The sequence below is a fragment of the Equus quagga genome, chromosome 14 (assembly GCF_021613505.1).
Source record: "Equus quagga isolate Etosha38 chromosome 14, UCLA_HA_Equagga_1.0, whole genome shotgun sequence".
Lineage (NCBI taxonomy): Eukaryota > Metazoa > Chordata > Mammalia > Perissodactyla > Equidae > Equus > Equus quagga.
Window position 1 is genome coordinate 6,566,675 of NC_060280.1, and position 23,104 is coordinate 6,589,778.

General features: G+C 35.1%; 1 protein-coding gene across 1 annotated transcript in view; it reads right to left on the reverse strand.

The window, feature by feature from the left end:
* LUZP2 (leucine zipper protein 2) overlaps positions 1–23,104 on the reverse strand; it is a 455,713-nt gene that overhangs the window by 16,258 nt on the left and 416,351 nt on the right. Inside the window, exon 10 of the mRNA XM_046638106.1 lies at positions 5,553–5,636. Coding sequence (XP_046494062.1) covers positions 5,553–5,636 — 84 coding nt within the window. The remainder of the gene's footprint in view (positions 1–5,552; positions 5,637–23,104) is intronic.

The window sequence follows — 23,104 nt, forward strand, 5'->3', positions numbered from 1 at the left end:
TATCCAAAATATATAAGGAATTCATACAATTCAATAGTAAAAAATAAATAATTCAATTCAAAAATAGGCAAAGGACGCAAATAGACATTTTTCCAAAGAATGTATTCAGATTGCCAACAGGTACATGAAAAGGTGCTCAATATCACTAATCATCAGTGAAATGCAAATTAAAGACACACAGAGGTATCACTTCATGCCTATTAGAATGGCTATCATCAAAGACACAAGAGATAACAAGTGCTGGTGAGAATGTGGAGAAAAGAGAACCCTTGTACATGTTGGTGGGAATGTAAATTGGTGTAGCCACTATGGAAAACATTATGAAAGTTCCTCATAAAATTGCAAGGAGAAGTACTATATGATTGAGTGATTTCACATCTGGGTCTATATACAAAGGAAATGAATTTACTATCTGAAAGAGACATCTGTACTCCCGTGTTCATTGCAGCATTGTTTATGAGATCCAAGGCATGGAAGCAACCCAAGTGTCCATCAACAGATAAATAGACAAAGCAAATGCCATATATATAGGAGTATATATATGAATATTATCCACACATAAAAAAAGAAAGAAATCTTGCCTTTTGCAACAACATGGATGGAACTTGAGGGCATTATGCTAAGTGAAATAGGTCAGACAGAGAGACACAAACAACATATTATCCACTTATTTGTGGAACCTAAAAAAAATGAAACTCATAGAAACAGCAGATTGGTGGTTGCCAGGGGTGGGAGGGAATGTGGGAAATGGGTGAAGGTGGTCAAAGGTACAAACTTCCAATTAAGATGAATAAGTTCTGGGGATCTAGTGTAAAGCATGGCAACTATAGTTAACAATATTGTATTGTTTATTTGAAAGTTGCTAAGAGAGTAGAGTTTAAGTATTCTTACCGCACACACAAGAAAATTTAATGATTTTAGACGATGGATGTGTTAACTAAGCTTACTGTGGTAATAATTTCACAATATATACATATATAAAATCATCATGTTGTATGCTCTAAATTACATAGTGTTATATGTCAATTGTATATCAATAAAGCTGGGAAAAAATTAGAAGCATTGTAAAAGCAAGAAAAATACACAACTGAGGAGACGAAAAAAAGCAATAATACTAGTCTCAGAAATGGAAGAGTTTGGGGAAGTATCACACTGGGAATTAAAAAACAAAACAAAACTATGATGAGTATACTAATGGCTCTAAGGGGAAAAGTAAACAGCATGCATGAACAAATGAGTGATATAAGCATAAGTTAGAAAATCTTAGGATCAAATAGAAATGCTAAAAATCAAAAAACACTGTAATGGAAATGAAGACTACCTTTGATGAGCTCACCAGTGTTCTGTCAGTTGCCCACTGAAAAAAATCGGAAAACTTTAAGACATGTTGATAAAAACTTCCCAAACTGAAGTGCAAAGATAAAAGAGTGAATAAATGAACAGAATACACCAGAATTGTGGGACAATTACAAAAGCTGTGACTTACAGTTAATGGGCATACTGGAAGGATAAGAAAGTAACAGAAGAAATATCTGAAATAATAATGATAAGAATTTTCCAAAAGTAATGACAAAAATCCAACCAGACATGCAAGAAGATTAGAGAACAAGCAGAAAATACCCCCAAAATTACATTTAGGCATGTCATATTCAAACTGCAGAAAGAGATCTATCTTGAAAGAATCGAGAGGGAGAAAACTTAACTGTACAGAAAGAAGGACAAGAATTACTTCAGACTTACATTCAGAAAGAATTTAAGCAAGAAAAGAGTGGAGTGAAATATTTAGTGTTGAAAAAAAAATAAAACCCAGAAATTTTATGCAGTGAAATTATCCTTCAAAAGAGAAGAAAAAAATGACCTCAGAAGAACAAAACCTGAAACAATTTGTCACCAGTAGACTTGTCTTTCAAGAAATGTTAAAAGAAGTTCTTCAGACAGATGGAAATGATAGAGGTAAGAAACTCTGATTTACCAAAGGAGAGGAAGAGTGTTGGAGAAAGAATGAACGAAGGTAAAGTAATGTTTTTATTTATCCTATTCTTAATTGATGGAACAGATAACAGTTTGTTCAAAATAACTATAGCAACAATGTATTTGGTAATTATAGCTTATGGTTAAGTGAAATGAATGACAGCAATATTATAAGCAATAGGAGGGAGAAATTGGGAATACTCTGACATAAGATACTTTCATAACTCATCAAATGCTATGCTGTCATGCTCCAAATAACAATGTTTCTTGGTCAATGGTTGACTGCATAAATGACGGTGCTCCCATCAGATTAGCACCATAGAGCCTAGGTGTGTAGTAGGCTATACAATCTAGGTTTGTGTAAGCATACCCTATGATGTTTGCACAACAACAATATCACCTAAAGACGTGTTACTCTGAGGGTAACCCTGTTGTTAACAGATGCATGACTGTAGCATTATTTGAAAGTGGACTTAGGTTGTTTTAATGTATATTGCTTATTCTAAGGCAACCTCTAAACATTTTTACAGAAGTGTAATTGATATGCTAAGAGAGGAGAGATATTGGAATCATAAAATTTTCAATTAAAAACAAAGATGATATTAAAAGAGATGATAAAAAAAAAAAGAACAAGTGCAACGAATCCAAAACAGTTGCAAATACGGCAGACAGTAAGCCAACTATATCAATATTCACTTTAAATGTGAAGGGTCCAAATATACCAATAAAAGACAGAGATGATCATAAAGGATTAAAAAACCCTAACTATATGTTGTCTATAAAAAACCCACTTTAAATATAAAGACACAGATTGGTTAAAAATGAAAGGATAGAGAAAGATATACCATGCTAACATTAATTAAAAGAAAGGTGGGGTAGCCATATTAACTTCAGGCAAAGCCAACCTCAGGGCAAGCGAAGTATCAGGGATAAAGAGCAGCATTTATATAATAATAAAGGGGGCAATTCTCAAAAATACATAGCAATCCTTAACATGTATGCACCTAACCACAGAGCGTCAAAATACATGAGACAAAACTGAAAGAACTGCAAGGAGAAATAGACCAATCCACCATTATTCATGGAGACTTCAACACTCTCTATCAATAATTGATGGATCTGGCAGGCAGAAAATTTGTAAGAATGTAGTTGAGCTGAACAACACCATAAAGCAACTGGATCGAATTGACATTTATAGAATACTTCATCAAACAAGAAAAAAAGGCACATTCTTCTCAAGCTCACATGGACTCTTCACCAAGATAGGCTGCAGTCTGGGCCGTAAAAGACATCAAAACAAATGTAAAGCATGCCATCAGACTATAACGGAACTAAACTAGAAATCAGTTACAGAAAGACAGCTAGTTGCTATGTGGAACTCCATGTACTATTGCTCAATTATTCTGTAAATTTAAAACTGTACTAAAAAAAAGTCTACTTTTTAAAGTCTATTTATACAAATAAAGTGGTATTTTTTAAAATACGCCATTAACAAAATGAAAAGACAAGAAACGTACTGAGAGAAATATTTTCAAATCATATATCTTGTAAAGGATTTATATCCATAATATATAAGGAATCTTACTACTCAATACTAAGAAGACAACCCAACTGAAACATGGGGAAAATATTTGAACAGACGTTTAACCAAAGAAAGTATATGAATTTGCTAATGAGTATATAAAAATATGTTCAATATTATTAACTATTAGGGAATTTAAAATTAACCCTGCAATGAAATTTGACTTCACGCTCACTGGAATTTGCTTTTTAAGCAAAAATTCAGACAATAACAAGTGGTGGCAAAGATATGGAGAAACTGGAACTCTCATAACATTGCTGATTAGGATGTAAGACGGTACAGCTACTTTGGAAAGCAGTTTGTTTCTTAAAAAGTAATGGAAAAATTTTTGCCATATCCCATTCCACTTCTAGGTATCTACTCAAGAGAATTAAAACATATGTTCACACACAGATGTTTATGTTAATGTTCTTAGCATCATTATTCATAATGGTCAAAAAGTGGGAACGATCTAAAAGTTATCAACTGATGAATGGATAAAGAAAATATGGTGTAACCATAGAATAGATCCTATTCAGCTATAAAAAGGAACAAACTATTGATATATGCTACAACATGGATAAATGTTAAAATCACTTTGCTATATGAAAAAGGTGAGATGCAAAATACCACATATTGTAAGACCAGTTTATATAAAATTTACAGAAAAGGCAAATCTACACTGATATAGACTAGGTTAGTGGCTGTCTGGGTTGAGGTTGGGGATAGAGATTAACTGTGAAAAAGCATGTGGGATCTCATCAGGGAGGTGGAAAAGTTCTAAAACTAGACTGTGGTAATGATTGTGCAACTCAGTAAATTTAAAGAATAATGGAAATATACACTAAAATGTGATTTTGATGGTATGCAAATTATATCTCAAAAAAGTTGTTTACAAAAACTATCACATCTTTCACAAACCCTTAGTCCAATGTGCATTTTTGTTCATTCTAGTTACTAAGAGCATGCATCTCTTCTGTTCAGAAGTAAGGACAGATAGGTCTCTGACAATGTAAGCAAATGTGCAGAGACCAGAAAACACAGAATAATATGACCAGAGAAAAAGGGGCAGACAGCGGTGGGACCTCTACGTTCTTCAAACTGCAGCAAAACATTCCTTTCTGTGCAAAGCCTTCTTGACTGCTTGCTCCCTTGAAAGTAAATTGCAGAGTATTTTATTTCTACTTCTCATTAACCTTATTATGTTCCAATTGTATGGTTTTCGTGCATATTTAAATATACAAAGATTTGAAGGCAAAATTGTTGAGAAATTCATGTTTCTAAATTTACTTTGGCAGCCAAAAGAGGAAAAGAGTTTGACTTGGTTAACTTATGTTTCTCTTCTGTCTTATTTTCTTTGCTGTCACCTGATTTCTTCTTAATCATAAATAGTTTCAGCAGACACTTTTCATTTTGTCAACTAGATTGAAACCTAACTTTGAATCTACTCAACACAGTTGTTGTCATTTTCTGCATCTCAAATCCAGATATGATAGATCTGTAATTGTGCCAAAGTTCCAGATTTAAAATGTCATTACACTTATTATGAGTAAAAACACCACAGGGCACAGTTCCAAATTTCCTATTAGCAAGTGAAATAAGAATCTCGCTTCCTCCAATGTAATGTCTTTATGATGCTGGGTTTATTTGCTTTATGGAGAGAATACTATCAGATCACATCCTTTGGGGTTTTATTTGTTTGTTTTGTTTTTAATATTTTAAAAGCTTTCTGTTGTGTGGTTGTGGGATGAGCGCATTGCTGAGTGTGTGGGCGCCTCGTCTTCTCTGACAACTCCAATTCATAGTACTCCGAAGAGTCTGGCTCCATTTCCTAATGGAACACCTGCCTGATTCACATCCAAAGAACATCTGCTTTTTTGAATTTAAAAGTACAATGTTTAGATAGTAGATATTATACATAAATAGAAAGTTTCATGGCGGCATGAACTGGGGTTGTTAAAATGCTTATGTCCATGTTTTTACGCTGAATGCTGTTAAAACTATTTTCAGGTAATCTTACATTTTGAGGATCACACTCAGGGCTTCTCAAATTTTCTTCCTTTATCATTTCTACTTCAGTGCTTCCAGGTGTGCTCTCTTGAGGCTGGAGAGAGAGAAAATGAAAAAGAAAGAGAGAAATAGTTTCAATGCATAGATCCATATGACTATTGTAAAATATGATACAATGGTAACATCACGCTCAAAAAGAATCAAATGAAAGTTTGCATGTATCAGAGACCTTGAAAATTGTACCTGAAAAATTCTTAACTTTGAAATTAAAATAATATCTATTTGATTTTGTATTAGTGATGTCCAATGGGATATTTTTCCACTGCAAATATTTATTTCTTGCATAATAAGCTTTTATTTTACAGATCTTGGTTCCTCAAAAAGCAGGGATTCTTTTTTTTTTCTTTATTTTAACCCCCCATATATCTGGGAAATAGTAAGTGCACAGCTCATGTTTTCAGTAAGAAAGTGGCCTGTAATATCTCACTGTCACTTACATATAGGACTCTATTCATTCCAGTGCTTCACTACCTAATCAAGTGCTGCTTTATACCTCTGGAAACCCTAAATCATTCTGAAATTCATCTCTTTAGGAATACTAAATTAAAAAAGGAGGCGGCAGTTTTCCAGGTTCTGCCAGGGAAGGGTATGCCGTAACTGATAATGTCAACATCTCTATAGGCTGGGCTCAGCATATCCACTCAAATGTGTGCCTCGTGGGCAGAGCTGATTTGCATATGCTGTCACGCCCATCAGTCTGTGAGGGTGCTGTTGCAGGATGGATAAAAACTAAACTCAGTGAACACCAACTTGCTTCGATCTGAAACTTTGATCTCAGTGGATCACGGGGGAGGAAGAAAAGAGGATTCTGACCACTAGGGACATCGGAAGAGAAAGACTAAGACATGGTCTGGTTTGAGAGCAAAGACCCACGCAGGGTTTCTCTCTGCTGCCTTCTACAACACTGACCTGGTTTTCCACAGGCAGTTACCTTCCTTAGCAGGAGAACATTATAACAAAAATAATACTTCCACAAAAATAAAAACCAAAGATACTTAATAAAACTAGTAGAATATTAATTGTAAAAAAATATTTTAAAGCTAGTAGCATATTAGGAAAACAATAGAAATAAAGCACCTTAGTTGACTAAAATAGTTCCTATATTGTCACCCAAATGCACATGATGTATAACAATACACAAACAAAATGAACAAAATTCCTCTTTCTTTATACTTAAAGTTTAACTTAGTTGTGTGAGATCCAAGAGGCACGAAGTGTCTTCTCCTCTCTTGCTTCTTTTTCTCCCAACCTGTCTTGTTTAAGACCCCTATCTTCTGATTTCCCCTCTGTGTCTTCCCCAGAAATAAGGAAGAAAATTAAACAGGAAAATAAAATGACTTTGAGTAAGACAGTGGTCTGTATTACAGGTTGTTGGTAGATATAACGATGAGAAAGTTACTGTTTTTGTCTTTATAGGGTTTACACAATCTGATTGCTATTCACATAAATAGCTCGATATAAAATAAATTAATAAAAGGGGACACAAGCAGAGTTGTACATATTTTGAAAGAACTGAAGTCAAATCCATTTGAGATACTAAGAAAAGTCATGATGGAAAGAGTAATTTTAAAATGGGCCTCTGAATGATGAAGGCAAGACTGAGGGAGGGCATTCCAGGTGAAGGAAACAATATAAGCAAAGACGTGTAGGAAGAAGAGTCAGTTGTTGGCCTGCTGGCTTAGCGGGTACCAGTAGAGAAATCATGAGGAAAATGCTGCAAAGTAGGGAAGAGATCCCAAAATTGAGCGACAAAGTTTGCACTTAATTTAGTAGCCAAATGGGAGTCCGTAGGATATTTTAACGTAGGCATACGACATGGCTAGAGCCCTGTCAGCGTGACGTAGCAGCAGTGTACAGGCAAAAAATGGAACAGAAGAGAATTCGGGTGGAGAAACCAAGAAAGGAACAATAAACATGACCAAATAGATGGTGACAGAAGCTGCAATGAAGCATGAATTCGGGCAATGGAAAAGACATGGGGCAGTGACCGTATGTTGAGAGCAAAGATTAGAACCTACAACATTGAAAAATTCTACAGAAATGGAGCAATCTGGAGAAAAGGGAGGTCTGCAGCAAGGAGGTTGATTTTTGTATTGTTAACAGAAAGCTTAAAGCACTTGGACTTTTAAATAGACAGGCACTATTGTATAGCAGTGTTAAAAAATATATTAACATGAATCAAAAAAGCCATTTAATCTAGCTAAAATCTACTGGACATTCACCACTTATCTTCCCATAACCTACAAATTACAGATAGTCTGAGGAAATAGGTTAAAAAGAACAGAGGGAACAAATAAACAACAATGGTGAAAGAGAGTTTCCCCTAGTATTCACAGCAAGAACCACAACTGCAAAACATAAAGAATAGAGTAAATCACCTTAATAGGCAAGCAGAAATTTGTGTCTTTTGTTTCTGTTGCACAATCAAATCACTGAATATAAAGTCCCAATATATTCTGGTAAATTTCATTTAATGTGTAGCAGCATCAATTACGATTAGAGAAATCTTTCCAAAATGTAGCAATTTGAATTACTTCCAGCAATATAAGTCAACAAACATTTATTGTGCAACCACTCAGTAACAGTAGAGTGTTTAGAATTGAGATGAAAGATTATAATAGTTCTTGATTTCAAACAGTCCCCGTGTACTCAGAACAATTCATCATTTCTGTTACCTTCCTACTGGGTCCTGATTTCATTACAAGGGTTACCTCTCTCTCATGGTATGGCATATCCCAAGTATTGTCTTATGCATCAAATTCCCAGACCCATCTAATATATTGGCACATGATCCAAGTTAGGTCACTGGAATCTCCATTCTTGGAAATTAACATTGGCTAGATTAAGAATATACCACAAATAGTTAGGTATATTAATTCCAGCAGGGTGTCTTGTTTTTACAATTAAGACCTTTCTTATGCTTCATACTCCAGTCTTCTGAAGCGGCCTTTGTTTCTACCCATTCCTATGCTGGTTATTTCTGTCTTCTCCCAGATACTATAAGCTCCCGATGTTCTACCAATAAAGCCCTTCATTTAATTTGGTAAGGGTCAGTGTTGGCTGCATGTAATCCCAGAGACCTGGATGATACAGGGAGTCAAACCACTAAAATAAAACTGACAGCCCAACATAAGGGCTGAGATAGAAGTTTACCACGGAAACCAACAGGAAGATAACCTAACCCAGCTAAGGAAGCTCAAAAGAACAATATCAGGCTCACCAATGATGGAGGCTACGTTTAGGGTAGGTATTCAATATCTTCCTACTAAAAATATAAATATGTAGCATATTGACAAATTCTTATGTTTGCTTAATTATATTTTCTCATGCAAAGATTGTGCACTTATGAAAATGCTCCCAGATTTTGGTGGTGAGGCTGAGGCAAGGAATATATCCAGAATAAAAGGTTTTATCTATTTGTCTGTTTGTCTGTCTATCTATCTATCATCTATCTATGTATCTATCTACTTATTTTTGTGGGCCATTGCAACTTTGGCCAGAGGATAAAAGAGGCTTCCTTAACTATGAAGTTCACAAAGAGCAGGAGGGAAAGAATGACAGAGGGACTTTCCTCCTCCACAAGTTTGGCAAAGGCTCCCCCTGTGATCATGCATTAAACTAATGGGATGCCTGTTTTGCCAACTTTTCTGTATCAATACTGAAGTTATCTCAATTTTGCTTCAGGAAAAAAATTATATACATATTAATTGCTTTTAATAACTGGAGGAAATTATCCATCACTTCACCAGTGTCAGCAATAAAGCATGAAAAATTGCTACTTTAAATGAAAAATTTGGTATTTAATTGAAGAACTGCTTGCATTGAAACATAATACATGTGATCGTTATACAGGCCTTTGCTGTCAGTGAGATGGCTCCTTCTGGAAAGAAGCCTTATTGAGTCTGATGAATTAACACAGGATGGGGACTGACTTTGGTGAAAGGTAATGTAATTTGGAGTTAAAGAAATGTGGAATTTTATTCTGGATTAGCACACAAATAAATTTGGGCCTTAGACAATTTATATAACTTTGGAGGGCCTCTGCTTCCTGCTGTTCTGCTAAATCAGGTCAAGAACACCTAAATTGCAGTATGTTTTTTTGTTCTTGCAATTTTTTAATTTATTTTTTTAATTTTATTTCTTTGGACAAGTTTTAGGTTCACAAAAAATTTGAGAGGGAGGTATAGAGATTTTCCACGTGGCCCCAGCTCCCACACATGCATAGGTTCCCCCATTACCAACATTCACTCACCAGAATGGTACAAATGTTATTAAGGATGAGCCTACATCAACACATCCTAATGCCCCAATGTCCACAGTTTAAATTAGGGTTCATTCTTGCTGCTGTACAATTTAAGGGTTTGGACAAATGTATAATAACATACTTCCATCATTATATTATCATGCAGAGTAGTTTCACTGCCTTAAAAATCCTCCAAGCTCTGCATACTCATCCCTACCCTCCTCACCCCTGGCAACCACTGGTCATCTAATTTTATCCACAGTTTTCCTTTTCTAGAATGTTCTGTAGTCTGAATCATGCAGTATATAGCCATTTGAGACTGACTTCTTTCACTTAGTACAATGCTTTTCAAGTCCCTTCATGTCTTTTCAGGGCTTGATAGTTCATTTCCTTTTACTGCTGATTAATATTCCACTATTTGGATATACCACTGTCTAGGACCAGATGGCTTCACCGGTGAATTCTACCAAACATTTAAGGAAGAATTAATACCAATCCTTCTGCAACTCTTCCAAAAATGTAGAAGAGGAGGGAACATTTCCAAACTCAGTTTAAGAGGCCAGCATTACCCTGATATCAAAACCAGACAAGGACATCACACAAAAAACAAATTACAGGTCAATATCCTTGATCAACATAGATACAAAAATTCTCAACAAAATATTAGCAAACTGAATTAAACAAGACATGAAAAGTTTCATCTGCCATGATCAAGTAGAATTTATTCAAGGGATGCAAGGATGGTTCAACATCTGCAAATCAGTAAATGTGATATACCACATTAAAAGAGTGAAGGATAAAAATCATATGCTCATCTCAATAGATTCAGAAAAAGCATTTGACAGAATTCAACATCTAATTTATGATAAAAACTCTCCACAAAGTGGGTATAGAGGGAACATACCTCAACATAATAAAGGCCATATATGACAAGCCTGCAGCTAACATCAAACCCAATGGCGAAGAGCTGCAAGCTTTTCCTTTAAAATCAAGAACAAGACAAGGATGTTCACTCTTGCCACTTTTATTCAACATAGTATTGTAAGTCTTAGATAGGGAAATTAGGAAAGGAAAAAAAAAGTTTCAAAAATGGGAAGGGAGAAGTAAAACTGTCACTATTTGCAGATGACATGGTATTATGTAGAAAAAAAACCCTAAAGACTCCACAAAAAAACTGTTAGAACTAATGAACAAATTCAGTAAAGTTTCAGGATGCAAAAACAATATACAAAAATCTGTTGCATTTCTAAACACTAACAATGAATAATCAGAAAGAGAAATTTTTAAAAATTCCTACTTACAATTGCATCAAAACGAATAAAATTCCTAGGGATAAATTTAAACGAAGGAGGTGAAAATCCTGTATACTGAAAACTATAAGACATTAATGTAAGAAATTGCAGAAGATACAAATAAATGAAAAGATATTCCATGCTTATGGATTGGAGGAATTAATATTGTTAAAATGTCCATACTACTCAAAGCAATCTACACATTAAATGCACATTCTATCAAAATTCTAATGGCATTTTCACAAAAACAGAACAAATAATCCTAAAACTTGTGTAGAACCACAGAAGACCGTGAACACCCAAAGCAATCTTGAGAAGGCATGATGATTTGAAGTGAGGCATGATTTCAGTGAAGCTCCCATGATTTGAAACTATATTACAAAACTGTAATAATCAAAACAGTACGGCATTAGTACAAAAACAGACACATAGATCAATGGAAAAAATAGAGAGCATGGAAATGAACCCACATATGTATGGTCAATTAATTTACAACAAAGGTGCCAAGAATATACAATTGGGAAAGGACAGTCTCTTCAATAAGTGTTGGGAAAACTAGACATCCACATGCAAAAGAATGAAATTGGACCACTATCTTACACCATACACAAAAATTAACTCAAAATGGATTAAAGACTTGAATGTAAGACCTGAGAATATAAGACTCCTAGAAGAAAACATAGCAGGTAAGCTCCTTGATGTCAGTCTTGGTAATAATTTTTTGTCTGACACCAAAAGAAAAAACAACAAAAGCAAAAATAAATAAGTGGGACTACATCAAATTAAAAAGCTTCTGTGCATCAAAGGAAACCATCAACAAAATGACAAGGTAACATACTGAATGGGAGAAAATATTTATAAATCATGTATCTGATAAGGAGCTAATATCCAAAATATATAAAGAACTCATACAACTCAATAGCAAATAAAACAAACAATTTGATTTAAAAAATGAGCAGAAGATCTGAACAGAAATTTTCCTAAAGAAGACATACAGATGACCAATCGGTACATGAAAAGATGTTCAACATCATTATTCATCAGGGAAATGCAAATCAAAACCATAATGAGATATCATCTCACACCTGTTAGAATGACTATTATCAAAAAGACAAAAAAGAACAAGTGTTGGTGAAAATGTGGAGAAAAGGAGACCCTTCTGCACTGTTGGTAGGAATGTAAACTGGTGCAGCCACAATGGAAAACAGTTTGGAGGGTCCTCAAAAACTTAAAAATAGAATTACCACATGATCCAGCATTCCACTTCTGGGAATCCATCTGAAGAAAATGGAAACTAACTTGAAAAGATATATGCACCCACACGTTCATTGCAGCATAGCAAAGATACGGAAACAAGTGTCCAACGATTGATGAATGGATAAAGAAAATATGGTACATATATAAAATGGAATATTATTCAGCCATAAAAAAGAATGAAATTTTACCATTTGTGACAATCTGGGCGGGCCTTGAGTGTATTATGCTAGGTGAATTAAATCTGACAGAGGAAGACAAATGCTGTGTGATATTACTTATATAGAGAATACCAAAAAACAAAAACAAAAAACTGAGCTCATAGACACAGAGAACAGACTGGCGGTTGCCAGTGGCAGGGGGTGGGGGTCAAAATCAGTGAAGGGGGTCAAAAGGTACAAACTTGTAGTTATAAAATAAAGTCTTGGAGATGTAATGTACAGCATGGTGACTATAGTTACTAATATGGTATTGCATCTTTGAAAGTTGCTAAGAGAGTAGATCTTAAAAGCCCTCATTACAAGAAAAAAAAAATTTGCATCTGTGTATGGTGATGGATGTTAACTAAACATTGTGGTGATCATTTTACAATATACACAAACATCGAATCATTATGTTGTACACCTGAAACTAATATAATGTTATATGTCAGTTATACCTCAATAAAAAAAAAATAAACATTTGAAAAACGAAAAGGTGAATGAGTACAAGAAGCAATGCAAATGGTGGCATACCATTGGAATGATATATCTTTTCTTTTCTTTCTTTTTTTTTTTTGTGAGGAAGATTCACCCTGAGCTAACATCATTGCTAATCCTCATGTTTTTTTATTTGAGGAAAATCAGCCCTGAGCTAACATCTGTGCCAATCCTCCTCCACTTTGTATATGGGATGCCTCCACAGCCTGGTTGATGAGTAGAGTAAGTCTGCACCCAGGATCTGAACATGCGAAACTTGCGCCACCAAACCGGAGCGCAGGGAACTTTAACCACTCAGCCACGGGGCCGCCCCGCGATTTATTTTATAATCATAAACTTTGATGTTTGTAACGTTTTGAATTACGGATTGAAAATAGCTTTTCTGTGAAAACAAAAAAGAAAATCAGATTAAATACTACAGTAGGCTATACAATGTACAATGGTGGCCTCCCCAAAATACACGGAATGTCCTATGACAAAAGAGTGAATATTTTCATATATGGCAACGGATGTGATGAAATTAAGGAGCTTGAGTAGAGGAAATTACTCTGTCAGCTCGAGCTGCCATAACAAAACACCTTTCACTGGGTATCTTAAACAACAGAAAAGTTATCTTCTTACAGTTGCTGAGGCTGAAAATTCCTGGATCAAGGTCCAGCAGGGTTCGTTTTTCAGTGAAGCTTCTCCTCCTGACCTGGAGATGTCACTTCTCAGTGTGCTCTCACACGGCAGAGAGCGAGCGAGTTATCTGGTGTCTCTTCTTATAAAGCCAGTAATCCCATCAGGTTAGGGTCCCACTGTGAGGACTTTAGTTAACCTTAATTACTTCCTTAAAGGCCCCTTCTCCAAATACAGTCACATTTGGGGTTGAGGCCTCAACATATGAATTTCAGGTGGACACAATTCAGTCTATCGCACCCTGGATTATATTGGGGGGCCCTAAATGCCATCATGAATATCCCTATATGATTGAGGCAGAGGGAGGTTTCACACAGACGCACAGAAGAGAAGACAAGTGAAGACGGATACAGGATGCGAGTGACGTGGCCACAAGCCCAGGAATCTCCACACAGACAACACAAGCTAGAAGAGAAACAGATTTTTCCCCAAAGCCCCCGGAGAGGGTGTGGTCCTGCCAGATTTCAGACTTTGAGCCTCAGGATCCGTCAGATAATAAATGTCTGTTATTTTAAGCCATCATGTTTTGGGTAATTTGTTTCAGTAACCACAAGAAAAAAGCATAGCTACTCCTTCCAGTAATTTAGAAATATGCTAGAGACTCATCTTCCTAGCACTTGAATATGTTCCATGATCCTATTCAGGCAAAGTGTTATATATATTTATATAATATATATAAATAAATATAAATTACTTAATATATTTCAGCAGATCGGTAAGCACTTTAAATGCAACATTGGATTTAATTGTCTTAAAACAGAATGAGATGGATTTCATTTCTAACCCAGATTGAATAACAATGATCACATTTAATCTCCCACCTGAAGCAATGAAAAATATTGGAAAAAAAGAGGAAATAATGTTCTTAAGGAAACTGACAACACTGAGGCACAGTGATTCCTCAGAGACAGGACACAAATGAGGTGCACAGAGCCTGTATTACTGTCAACTAGAGACCAGCAGGAGGGCAGTGAAGATGTGGAACAATGGGAAATGGGCATCAAAGACCAATTTTGGTAGAGATGAATTCTGCCAAAGCACACACACACCATGGACTCTCCAGAGAACAAACCATGCACCGTATCTCCATTATAATGAAGACCATGAAGACGAATGAAGTGACTGAACCTGTTTTTTTGTCTAGTTGACTTAATTTAGTTCCCAAGAGTCCTGGCGAAAATCGCAATCTTTTTAAAGGCAAGGACCATGCCTTTTTTATCTCTATAACTCTCCACAACTAGAATCAAGCCTGTCAAAAGGGAGATGTTCGATATTATTTAAAAGAAAAGAAATATCACAAAATTCTTCAGATGATAGCTCACTTGAACTCTGTGAGACAGCTATTATTAGCCCAATCTTTTGTGCAAAGAAACAGACTCTGAGAGGTCCACTGAGTCACCAAAATCAAATAGCTTTTGGATGAGAAAGCTAACGATTTAATCCAAGTTGTCAGATTCCAATTACTTTGTTCTTCCAATTTCTATCTTAATACCTCTTTACTAGATGTGATAATGGTTGACAGTATTCATCACCATTTACTATAGTCTCTCTCTTCATCCTTAAATTATGTAATGATTTCCTCCAAGGGCCTAGTTTCTGTATTATGTGCTACTGGTAAAAAGAAAGAGGAGCAGAGAAAAATAAAGAGGACCAAAGAAACAGAGAATATTCTGCCTGTAGAGTCTAGTTTGCTAAAATATGTTTTAACTACATTAAGGCTTGCTTTGTGGCCAGGTAAGTAATTGCTTTAAGAAAATTGAAAAAAAAATGGATGTAAAAATTACGCTGTATTTGCAGAATACAAATGCCCATATGTGGGTTTATTAAATTAAATTTGCCAGATATATTATTTGATTGTTCTACATCTTCACTGATTTGGTCTACTAAGAGTCTTTGATGGTTTTACATATTTATAGGTTGTTGACAGATGAAGTCATAAGGAGGCGTATGGCTGTTGTCCTCCCATAATCTTCCCAGAATCAATCCTTCTTTAATTTTAATTCACGTATATAAAGTGTGACAAACAGAGTGACTGGAAAAAATGGTCTGTGGTGATAACTAAAAACAATTTTGGGGGAAGACGGCCCAGAGTGTTAAAAAAAATATTCAAAGGACAATGCTTCTCCTTTCTCTACCTCCGTCTCTATCCTCAGTGTAAGATAATACACCACAATCAAAAAGAAATATCATTAGTTAATATTCAGTTTTCAAGCTGAGTTAATGCCCTTCTAGTTCTGTGTCCCTAATTCTACTAAAGTCCTTCTGTTATGCTCCAGCAGAAAACACAAGCACCATTTATTTGTCCTTGGTTACCTCTGTATTTCCCACTCTTACTCTATGTCCTGAATAACAGCTTTAACTTAAAAGCCCAAAGGTTCCTGGTATTCTGTTTCTCTCCAAATCTTCAGTCTCAGATTGTTTGCCAAAGTAAGATGATCGCTGAGAGTGAAAACAAACCTTCTTGTGGGATTCTGTAAAATAGAGTTACTTCTAGATAAGAGCTAACAAATCATTCCAAATCAAACTAAATAGCTGACTGGATTCTTAACAAAAACAAATCTTGGATTTTTTTCAAACCTCCCTTTGGTCTAATGTGAGCAGAAATTGTCTTTGATAAATAGTATAAATAAGCGCTACCCAGATTATCAAAAATGATTCTGTTAGCTAGGACCCTATTGCAGCAAACCTCAGGGAATTCATTGTTTTCTGAATGAGTCGCACACTATCCTCTCTCTGTGCTTTTGCTCAATTTGCTCCTTCTATCTCAATTTGCACTCTTCCCTGACTGTAATCAGGAATCCTACCAGTGCCAGCGGGCCCAGCTCAATCACTCCTTCCTTCACAAATACTTCCCCAAGAGGGAAGCAAGTGTGACAGCGTCCCTGTGACTGTAAGGGAGTGAAGAAAGACGTGACAAGATTTAATAACATTTCCAGGAGAGGAGGTATTAGAGTTTATGCCAATTTTATGATATATCTTCAGGTCAAAAAAAAATGGTAAAATATGAAGAAAAAGATGTATTAGAATACCCATTTTTTTCAGAAAAGAACATTGAAAGTCAGCGGTTAAATCATTTGTCCAAAGTCATAATGTTACTAAATTTGGTGCAATACTAGCGTATTAGTCTCCTATTGATGCTGAACAAATTACAACACACTTAGTGACATACAACACCACAAACTTGCTATCTTAAAGTTCTATTGGTCACATGTCTGTCATGGTCCCAGTGGATTAAAATCAAGGTTTTGGGAGGACTGTGCTCCTGTCTGGAGGCTCTTGAGAGGAATACAACCCCTTGCCTTTTTCAGCTGCTGGAGCCCACTCACATCCTTCAGCCATGGTTCCATAGTCTTCAAACTCAGCAACATTGTATCTCTCTGTGCCTTCCATAGTCACAACCCCCTCTTTCTGCTCTTCTGACCTGCTTTTAAGATTGTATTTAATTTGGGCCCATCCAGATAATCCAAAGAAATCTCCCCACTTTAAAGTCAGCTGATGGGCAACTTTTACCTCGATCTGCAAACTTAATTCCCTTCTGCCATGTAACCTAACAAAACCCACAATACATTTCTAAACTTAAAAATATATTTATAAATAACTCAGACACCTAAGAGGAAATCATATGCATATAAGAAATTCTTAAATTGGATTTCTAATAAAAAAGCTATATTTTTGTTTGGAATGTAACTAAAGTAACTCTTTGGAGGAAAATGTATAATTGGAAAATACTTACATGAAAAAAGAGAAAAGGCTAAAAACTTAAGTTTACAAGTAACCCAAATGAAGGAGAAAAATACTGATAATAAAGAGAAAAGGAACAATTGTGGAAGTAGAAAACACAGCCAGAATAGAAAGGATAAAAAGAAAAAAAGATGATTCTTTAAAAATATTCATGATAACTTTCAAGGAATATTGATAGGTACAAATAAACTATTCAGAATAAGAAAGTTAGTGTAACTATACGTATGGTAGAATTTTAAAAGATACAGAGACAACACTACAAACACTTTAAAGTCAATCTATTTTAAACTACATAGAAAATTGTCAAATTTCTAGAAAAACATAACTTTTCAAAACTTACTGAAGGAAAAATGGAGAAACTGGATATTATCTAGCAGAACACTGGATTTCAAGTTACTAGAGAAACATGCACTATTTAGTAGACATTGAGAAAAATCAGTGATCCACATTAACACATTTTCATTTGCATGTCTAAATTACACTATATTCTAACACAATTCTACATGGATTCAGTAATATAGTGAAAATAATCTGTAAAATATTTGGAAGAAATACAGGAGAACAGTTTTATGACGTCAGGGAAGGGAATTTTTTTTAATAAAAAAAGCCATAAGCACTACTCATAAAATAAGTTAATAGATTGACTTTATTACATGAAGATTCAGTCCTTTTTATCAAAAGACACCAAAAAAATAGTGAAAAGAAAAAAACACACCACACACAAATTAGGAAAAGTTATTTGCAAATCGAAGACTGGTATCCAAAATATACAAAGGATCCTTATAAGTCAATAAGAAATCAACAAAATTTAAGTAAGGAAAAAGCAAAGAGATATCATGTCTCATAATGGGAAAAAACTTTTGTATTAAATTAGGAAAAGATGGCTCTACCTCATTAGTAATCAAGGAAATGCAAATTAGGACCCAACTGAGCTACCATTATATTAGATCAGCAAAATCTGGGGCTTAAAATACCAAGTTTGGTGAGAATGGGGAGTGGATGCCTAATAACGCATCCTCAATATTTGTAGGAAATAAGTTTTAAACATTCGTTTTTGGAAAACAATGATTCAATATCCTCTAATGGTGATAAGCACATGATCTTTGGTCCTCCACCTCTCCTTCTAGTTATATACTCGAGGCTGTCTTACATGTGTCTGCACCCAGAGATATGAAAGAGAATGTTCATAACTGCTGTGTTTATAAAAGCAAAAACTGAATTAACCCAAATGTCCCTCGATAGCAGAAGAAACAAATAAATTGTAGCCTTATCTCTTACACCAATTTAGTAGGGAGAATTCATTGAACTATAACTGCAAGCAACATGGACACATCCTAGAAAGAAACATTGAATGAAAAAAGAGAAATTTAGAGAAGGATAATATTCTTTTTATAATATTCAAAAACAATCAAAACTAGCTATACTCCATTAAAACAAATGTGTATGGGGTGAAATACATGCACCCTCACAGAGAGAGTTTGGGAATAATTAACAGGCAATTTAAGATAGGAATTGTGTATGGACCCACAGCTAATGTCAGTAATATTGACAATGCTCCAATCATGTTTTATGTTGGTTGATGGGCTTATGTGCGTTTGTTTTATAATTATGTGCACAACTTAATTAAATGTTAATTAAATAATTAAATGTTATATCAGTTACAAAATATGCCTACTGACATGGAACTTGTTCATACTTTGTGAAAATAAAATGGTTCATAAAATAATATGCATAACTTCAGCCTGTTCTGTGAAAATGTATAAAAATGTGTATGTGCAAAGCAAAGTTTAAGAAAGAAAATATGTTAGTTATTTTTTTGGTATTATGGGATTATTTTATGTTGTTTTTAAGGGTTTTTTTTGCTACTTCCTGTTTATTACTTCCCTGAAATAGCATATACTATTTCTAAAATAAGAAAAAAAGAATAAAAACGATAAAACATTGTATGTAAGAGCAAGATTAACTCTAGTCAACAGAATTTTAAGTGATATGATGGAGGAATTGAAGCTAGAACCCTGACTCGAGGACTGTCTTATAGAATTAGATTTTGACACGAGGAAAAGAGGAATTTGGGAAGAGGAATCAGATTTCAGAAAAGGTAAAATGAAAAGAGTTCTAGAACAGAATGACATCTGTGGGAATTAAAAATAGTACATGAACATGCTCCGAGGAGAAAGATTCAATAACGCAAAAGTATGTCATCTTAAATCGTTGATGGATTTGACTTCCAGATTGAGAAGTGCAGACTTTATTCTCTGGGTAATGGAGAACTTATATGGCATCTAAACAATAACTCTTAACATCTTGACAGCCTTAGACATAATTACTCCTAGAATCGGTGCTTGTAACATCAGTCCTTGCCATATAACCCAGTTAAAATTTTATGTAGAGAAAATAAAATAAAAGCTATAAAGACTGAAGAAAAAGCCTGCATGGGTATTTCTAAATTTGATTTCTAAATAACATAAAGTTGGTAATAAGTTATGAAGTAAAACTAATGTATATAATAGCTTACATTATTCATTCAAGAGAATTATTCTAAATTAATCATGAGAAATAGAATATTAGTGTTTCCAAAGTGTTTTGAATATGAATATTGCTGTACTAAACTGAATTACTAATTACTCTATCACTAATAAATGTTTATTAATATTTCAAAATGATATAAACCCTTGTTTCAGACAGAATCATTTAAAAATAATTTAATTTTTTATACTAATAATTGCCTAGGAATAATCAGGAAATACATTCCTAAGCCCTGGTATCGCTGAAACTTAAGACCCTAGAATAATTCAGGAACCTGATTGATACATAAATGGATGTGTGTGGCCCATATGCATAAAGATGACTATTTGCACGTGGATTGGAAGAGTGCATGGGTACCTTTGATTAAAACCTGGAACAATGAGGTTAGTTTAGGTGCGAGTGAAGACTTTTACTGGTTTAACAAGTTGAGCTAACTGAAATAATTAAGAAAAAATCCTGAGTTTGCTTTTATTTTTTGGGGGGGGATGTATGACAATAACAGTTTCTACTTATATAGCCCTTGTCACGTACCAGAAAAATATAGTCAGTTTTTTAAACTCTGGTACAATTCAGAGTTTAAAAAACTTGCCCAAATTTAGCAAACAAGCAAATGGCAGCATTCACTCAAATACTCACTCCTTAATCATAATGAGTCATAATATTGGACCACCGTAAAATTTAATTAGGAAAAAACTGACATTTTAAGTCAATAAGCATAAGTTCTTTTTACCTATGTTGCTTATATGCCCCTTTCCAAATAGAGCATATCTGAAGCATGTTAGAAAGAACAGTATTCACAAGGGAACACCTCATCTCCAGAGGTTAAGGAGTGTGTAATTACCAGACTTCCATCAATCAATTCCCATGCATAATCTGAAACTTTTCTATTAACATTTTAAACTTATTCCCTTTCATCTCATTTTAATAGAAATACAGAGAAGCTAAAATTATTGTCCAGTAATTCTTCTGTGGAAACATAGAATGCTCAGATAACTTTCAACTTCCCAGTCTCAACTTAATTTTGTAACTTTCTTATAATAAACTTTAAAACGGGGCTTCTTAAACTGACTTCCAGTGGTACTAAATTATATGCATTGTTTTCTGTGGAAAGAGTCCATTACTTTCAGGAAATTATTTATTATTATTTCCAAGAGTCTGCAAAGTCCCAAATGACTACAAACAACTGATTTAAAGTCCATCCTCTGCTTTTGTCACAACCCTCAATGCCTTGTACACACACCGTCCCTTTTTAAGCTAGTAATAAGTATGTCATTCATATATTTGTTCATTTATACAAAAACTACTTATTAAGTAACCATGATGTAGCCAGAATGTAGCAAACTACAAAACAGACGTGGTCCCCGTGCTCATGGAACACTCAATGGTGGAAGAGCTGCACGTAAACAAGTAATTTCACAAGACTTTAATTAGACACAATTTGAATAATTATTGTGAAAGAAGATTTTAGATTGCTTTGAGAGAACAGCACACAATAGGGTGAGCAGACCCATCTGAAGAAGTGGAAGTGAAAATGAGACCTGAAGAATGAGCAGTGGATCTCTAGGAGAAGAAGCCAGGGAGAGCCTTCCAGAAAAAGGAGCAGAATAGGCAAGACGCCGAGAAGGGAGGAAACTTTCTAACTTTAAGGAACCCAAAGCAAGCAATATGCTTGTGGAAAGACAAGAAGTGGTGAAATATCCAGTTGGAGTGGAAGGTATGGATGTCTCATCAATGTCTGCCTAATTCCATCTCCCAACTTTGACTTTCAGCTCTAGCCCCAAAGTCATCCACATTTTATATGGCTACAGCTTTCCTCCTCGTCTCCACCCCTCACAGATTCCCTGAATTCCCCTATAGTATTGCACCCTCCAAATTGCTGACAGAGCAACAATAGAGTAAAAGACGAAGCTGAAGTAGACCAGGTTGCCTTTCCTCTGTTTGCTCCCTTCTACGTGCAGGTGAACACAAAAATTCCTGGCTCTGGGCACAGAAGCTCCTTCAAAACCTGCTCTTTAACTTGTTTCTATACTTGCCCAGATGCCCAGATACTCTTCTCACCATCAACACCCTAAACACTCACCACTCACTACCTCTCTCTCTTTTACACATATGTACGTGTGCACACACACACGTGCATGCCCAAACAGTGTTTTTATGTCTTGCATTATTCCTAACAGTCCCCTCCTGACTCTCTCCCTCTGTCCGTGGTTATATCTTCTACTTTCCCCTAAATCTTTTTCCTGATAAATTCCCACTTATCCTTGAAAACACAGTTTGAATAAACCTGCAGTAATGAGTCTTTCCAAACCCTCGTGGAAGATCAAATTCTCCTTCACTCTGCGCGTCCACAAGGTGTTTTCAGGGATATATTTTACTTTTGACTTTTAAATGTGCTTAATTATCTTTATCCCTTACCATGCTGAGGACTCTGTATCCGTTAGAAGTCATTTGGTTGTAAGTTGTATAATCTCCGACGAAAAACAGCTTAAACTCTGAGGATTTATTACTTCATATATGCAATCTTCAAGTAGAGGAGTTTTAGAGTTCATTAATTGTAAAATTCAATGTCACCAGGCTGGAGGAGTTTTCCAGCTTTCTGCTCTGCTGTTTTCAGAATGCCCCCACATAGTTACAAGATGGCTCTATCACTTCTAATTTAATAACTTTCCAAATTACTCTATTGGCTATACACTTTCATATGCCTATTATATATTTTATCTATTGTGTAGATGGTAGAGTGAAATCAATAGAATAATTTTTAAAGTTATTAAATTAGACCCCAAGAGAAATAATTTATTCAGAGGGCCCTAATATATCACAGAGATATACAAGGCTTCAAAAAATTCCAAGTATGCAAATTATTTGTAAGAGATGTTTGTGCTAGAGAAGCAGAGAAGAAAAGGGTGTTTGCAGATGATTAAATGTAGAATCAAAATGAAGCATTTGATAATAGCACAATCCATTTACTGGTATATACACCAACACGAGGAAAATAACCCTACAGAGATGACAGGAGAAAGCAAGGTGTGATTGGTGAAACACACAAGGATGCACAGTGTTGCAATAAAGA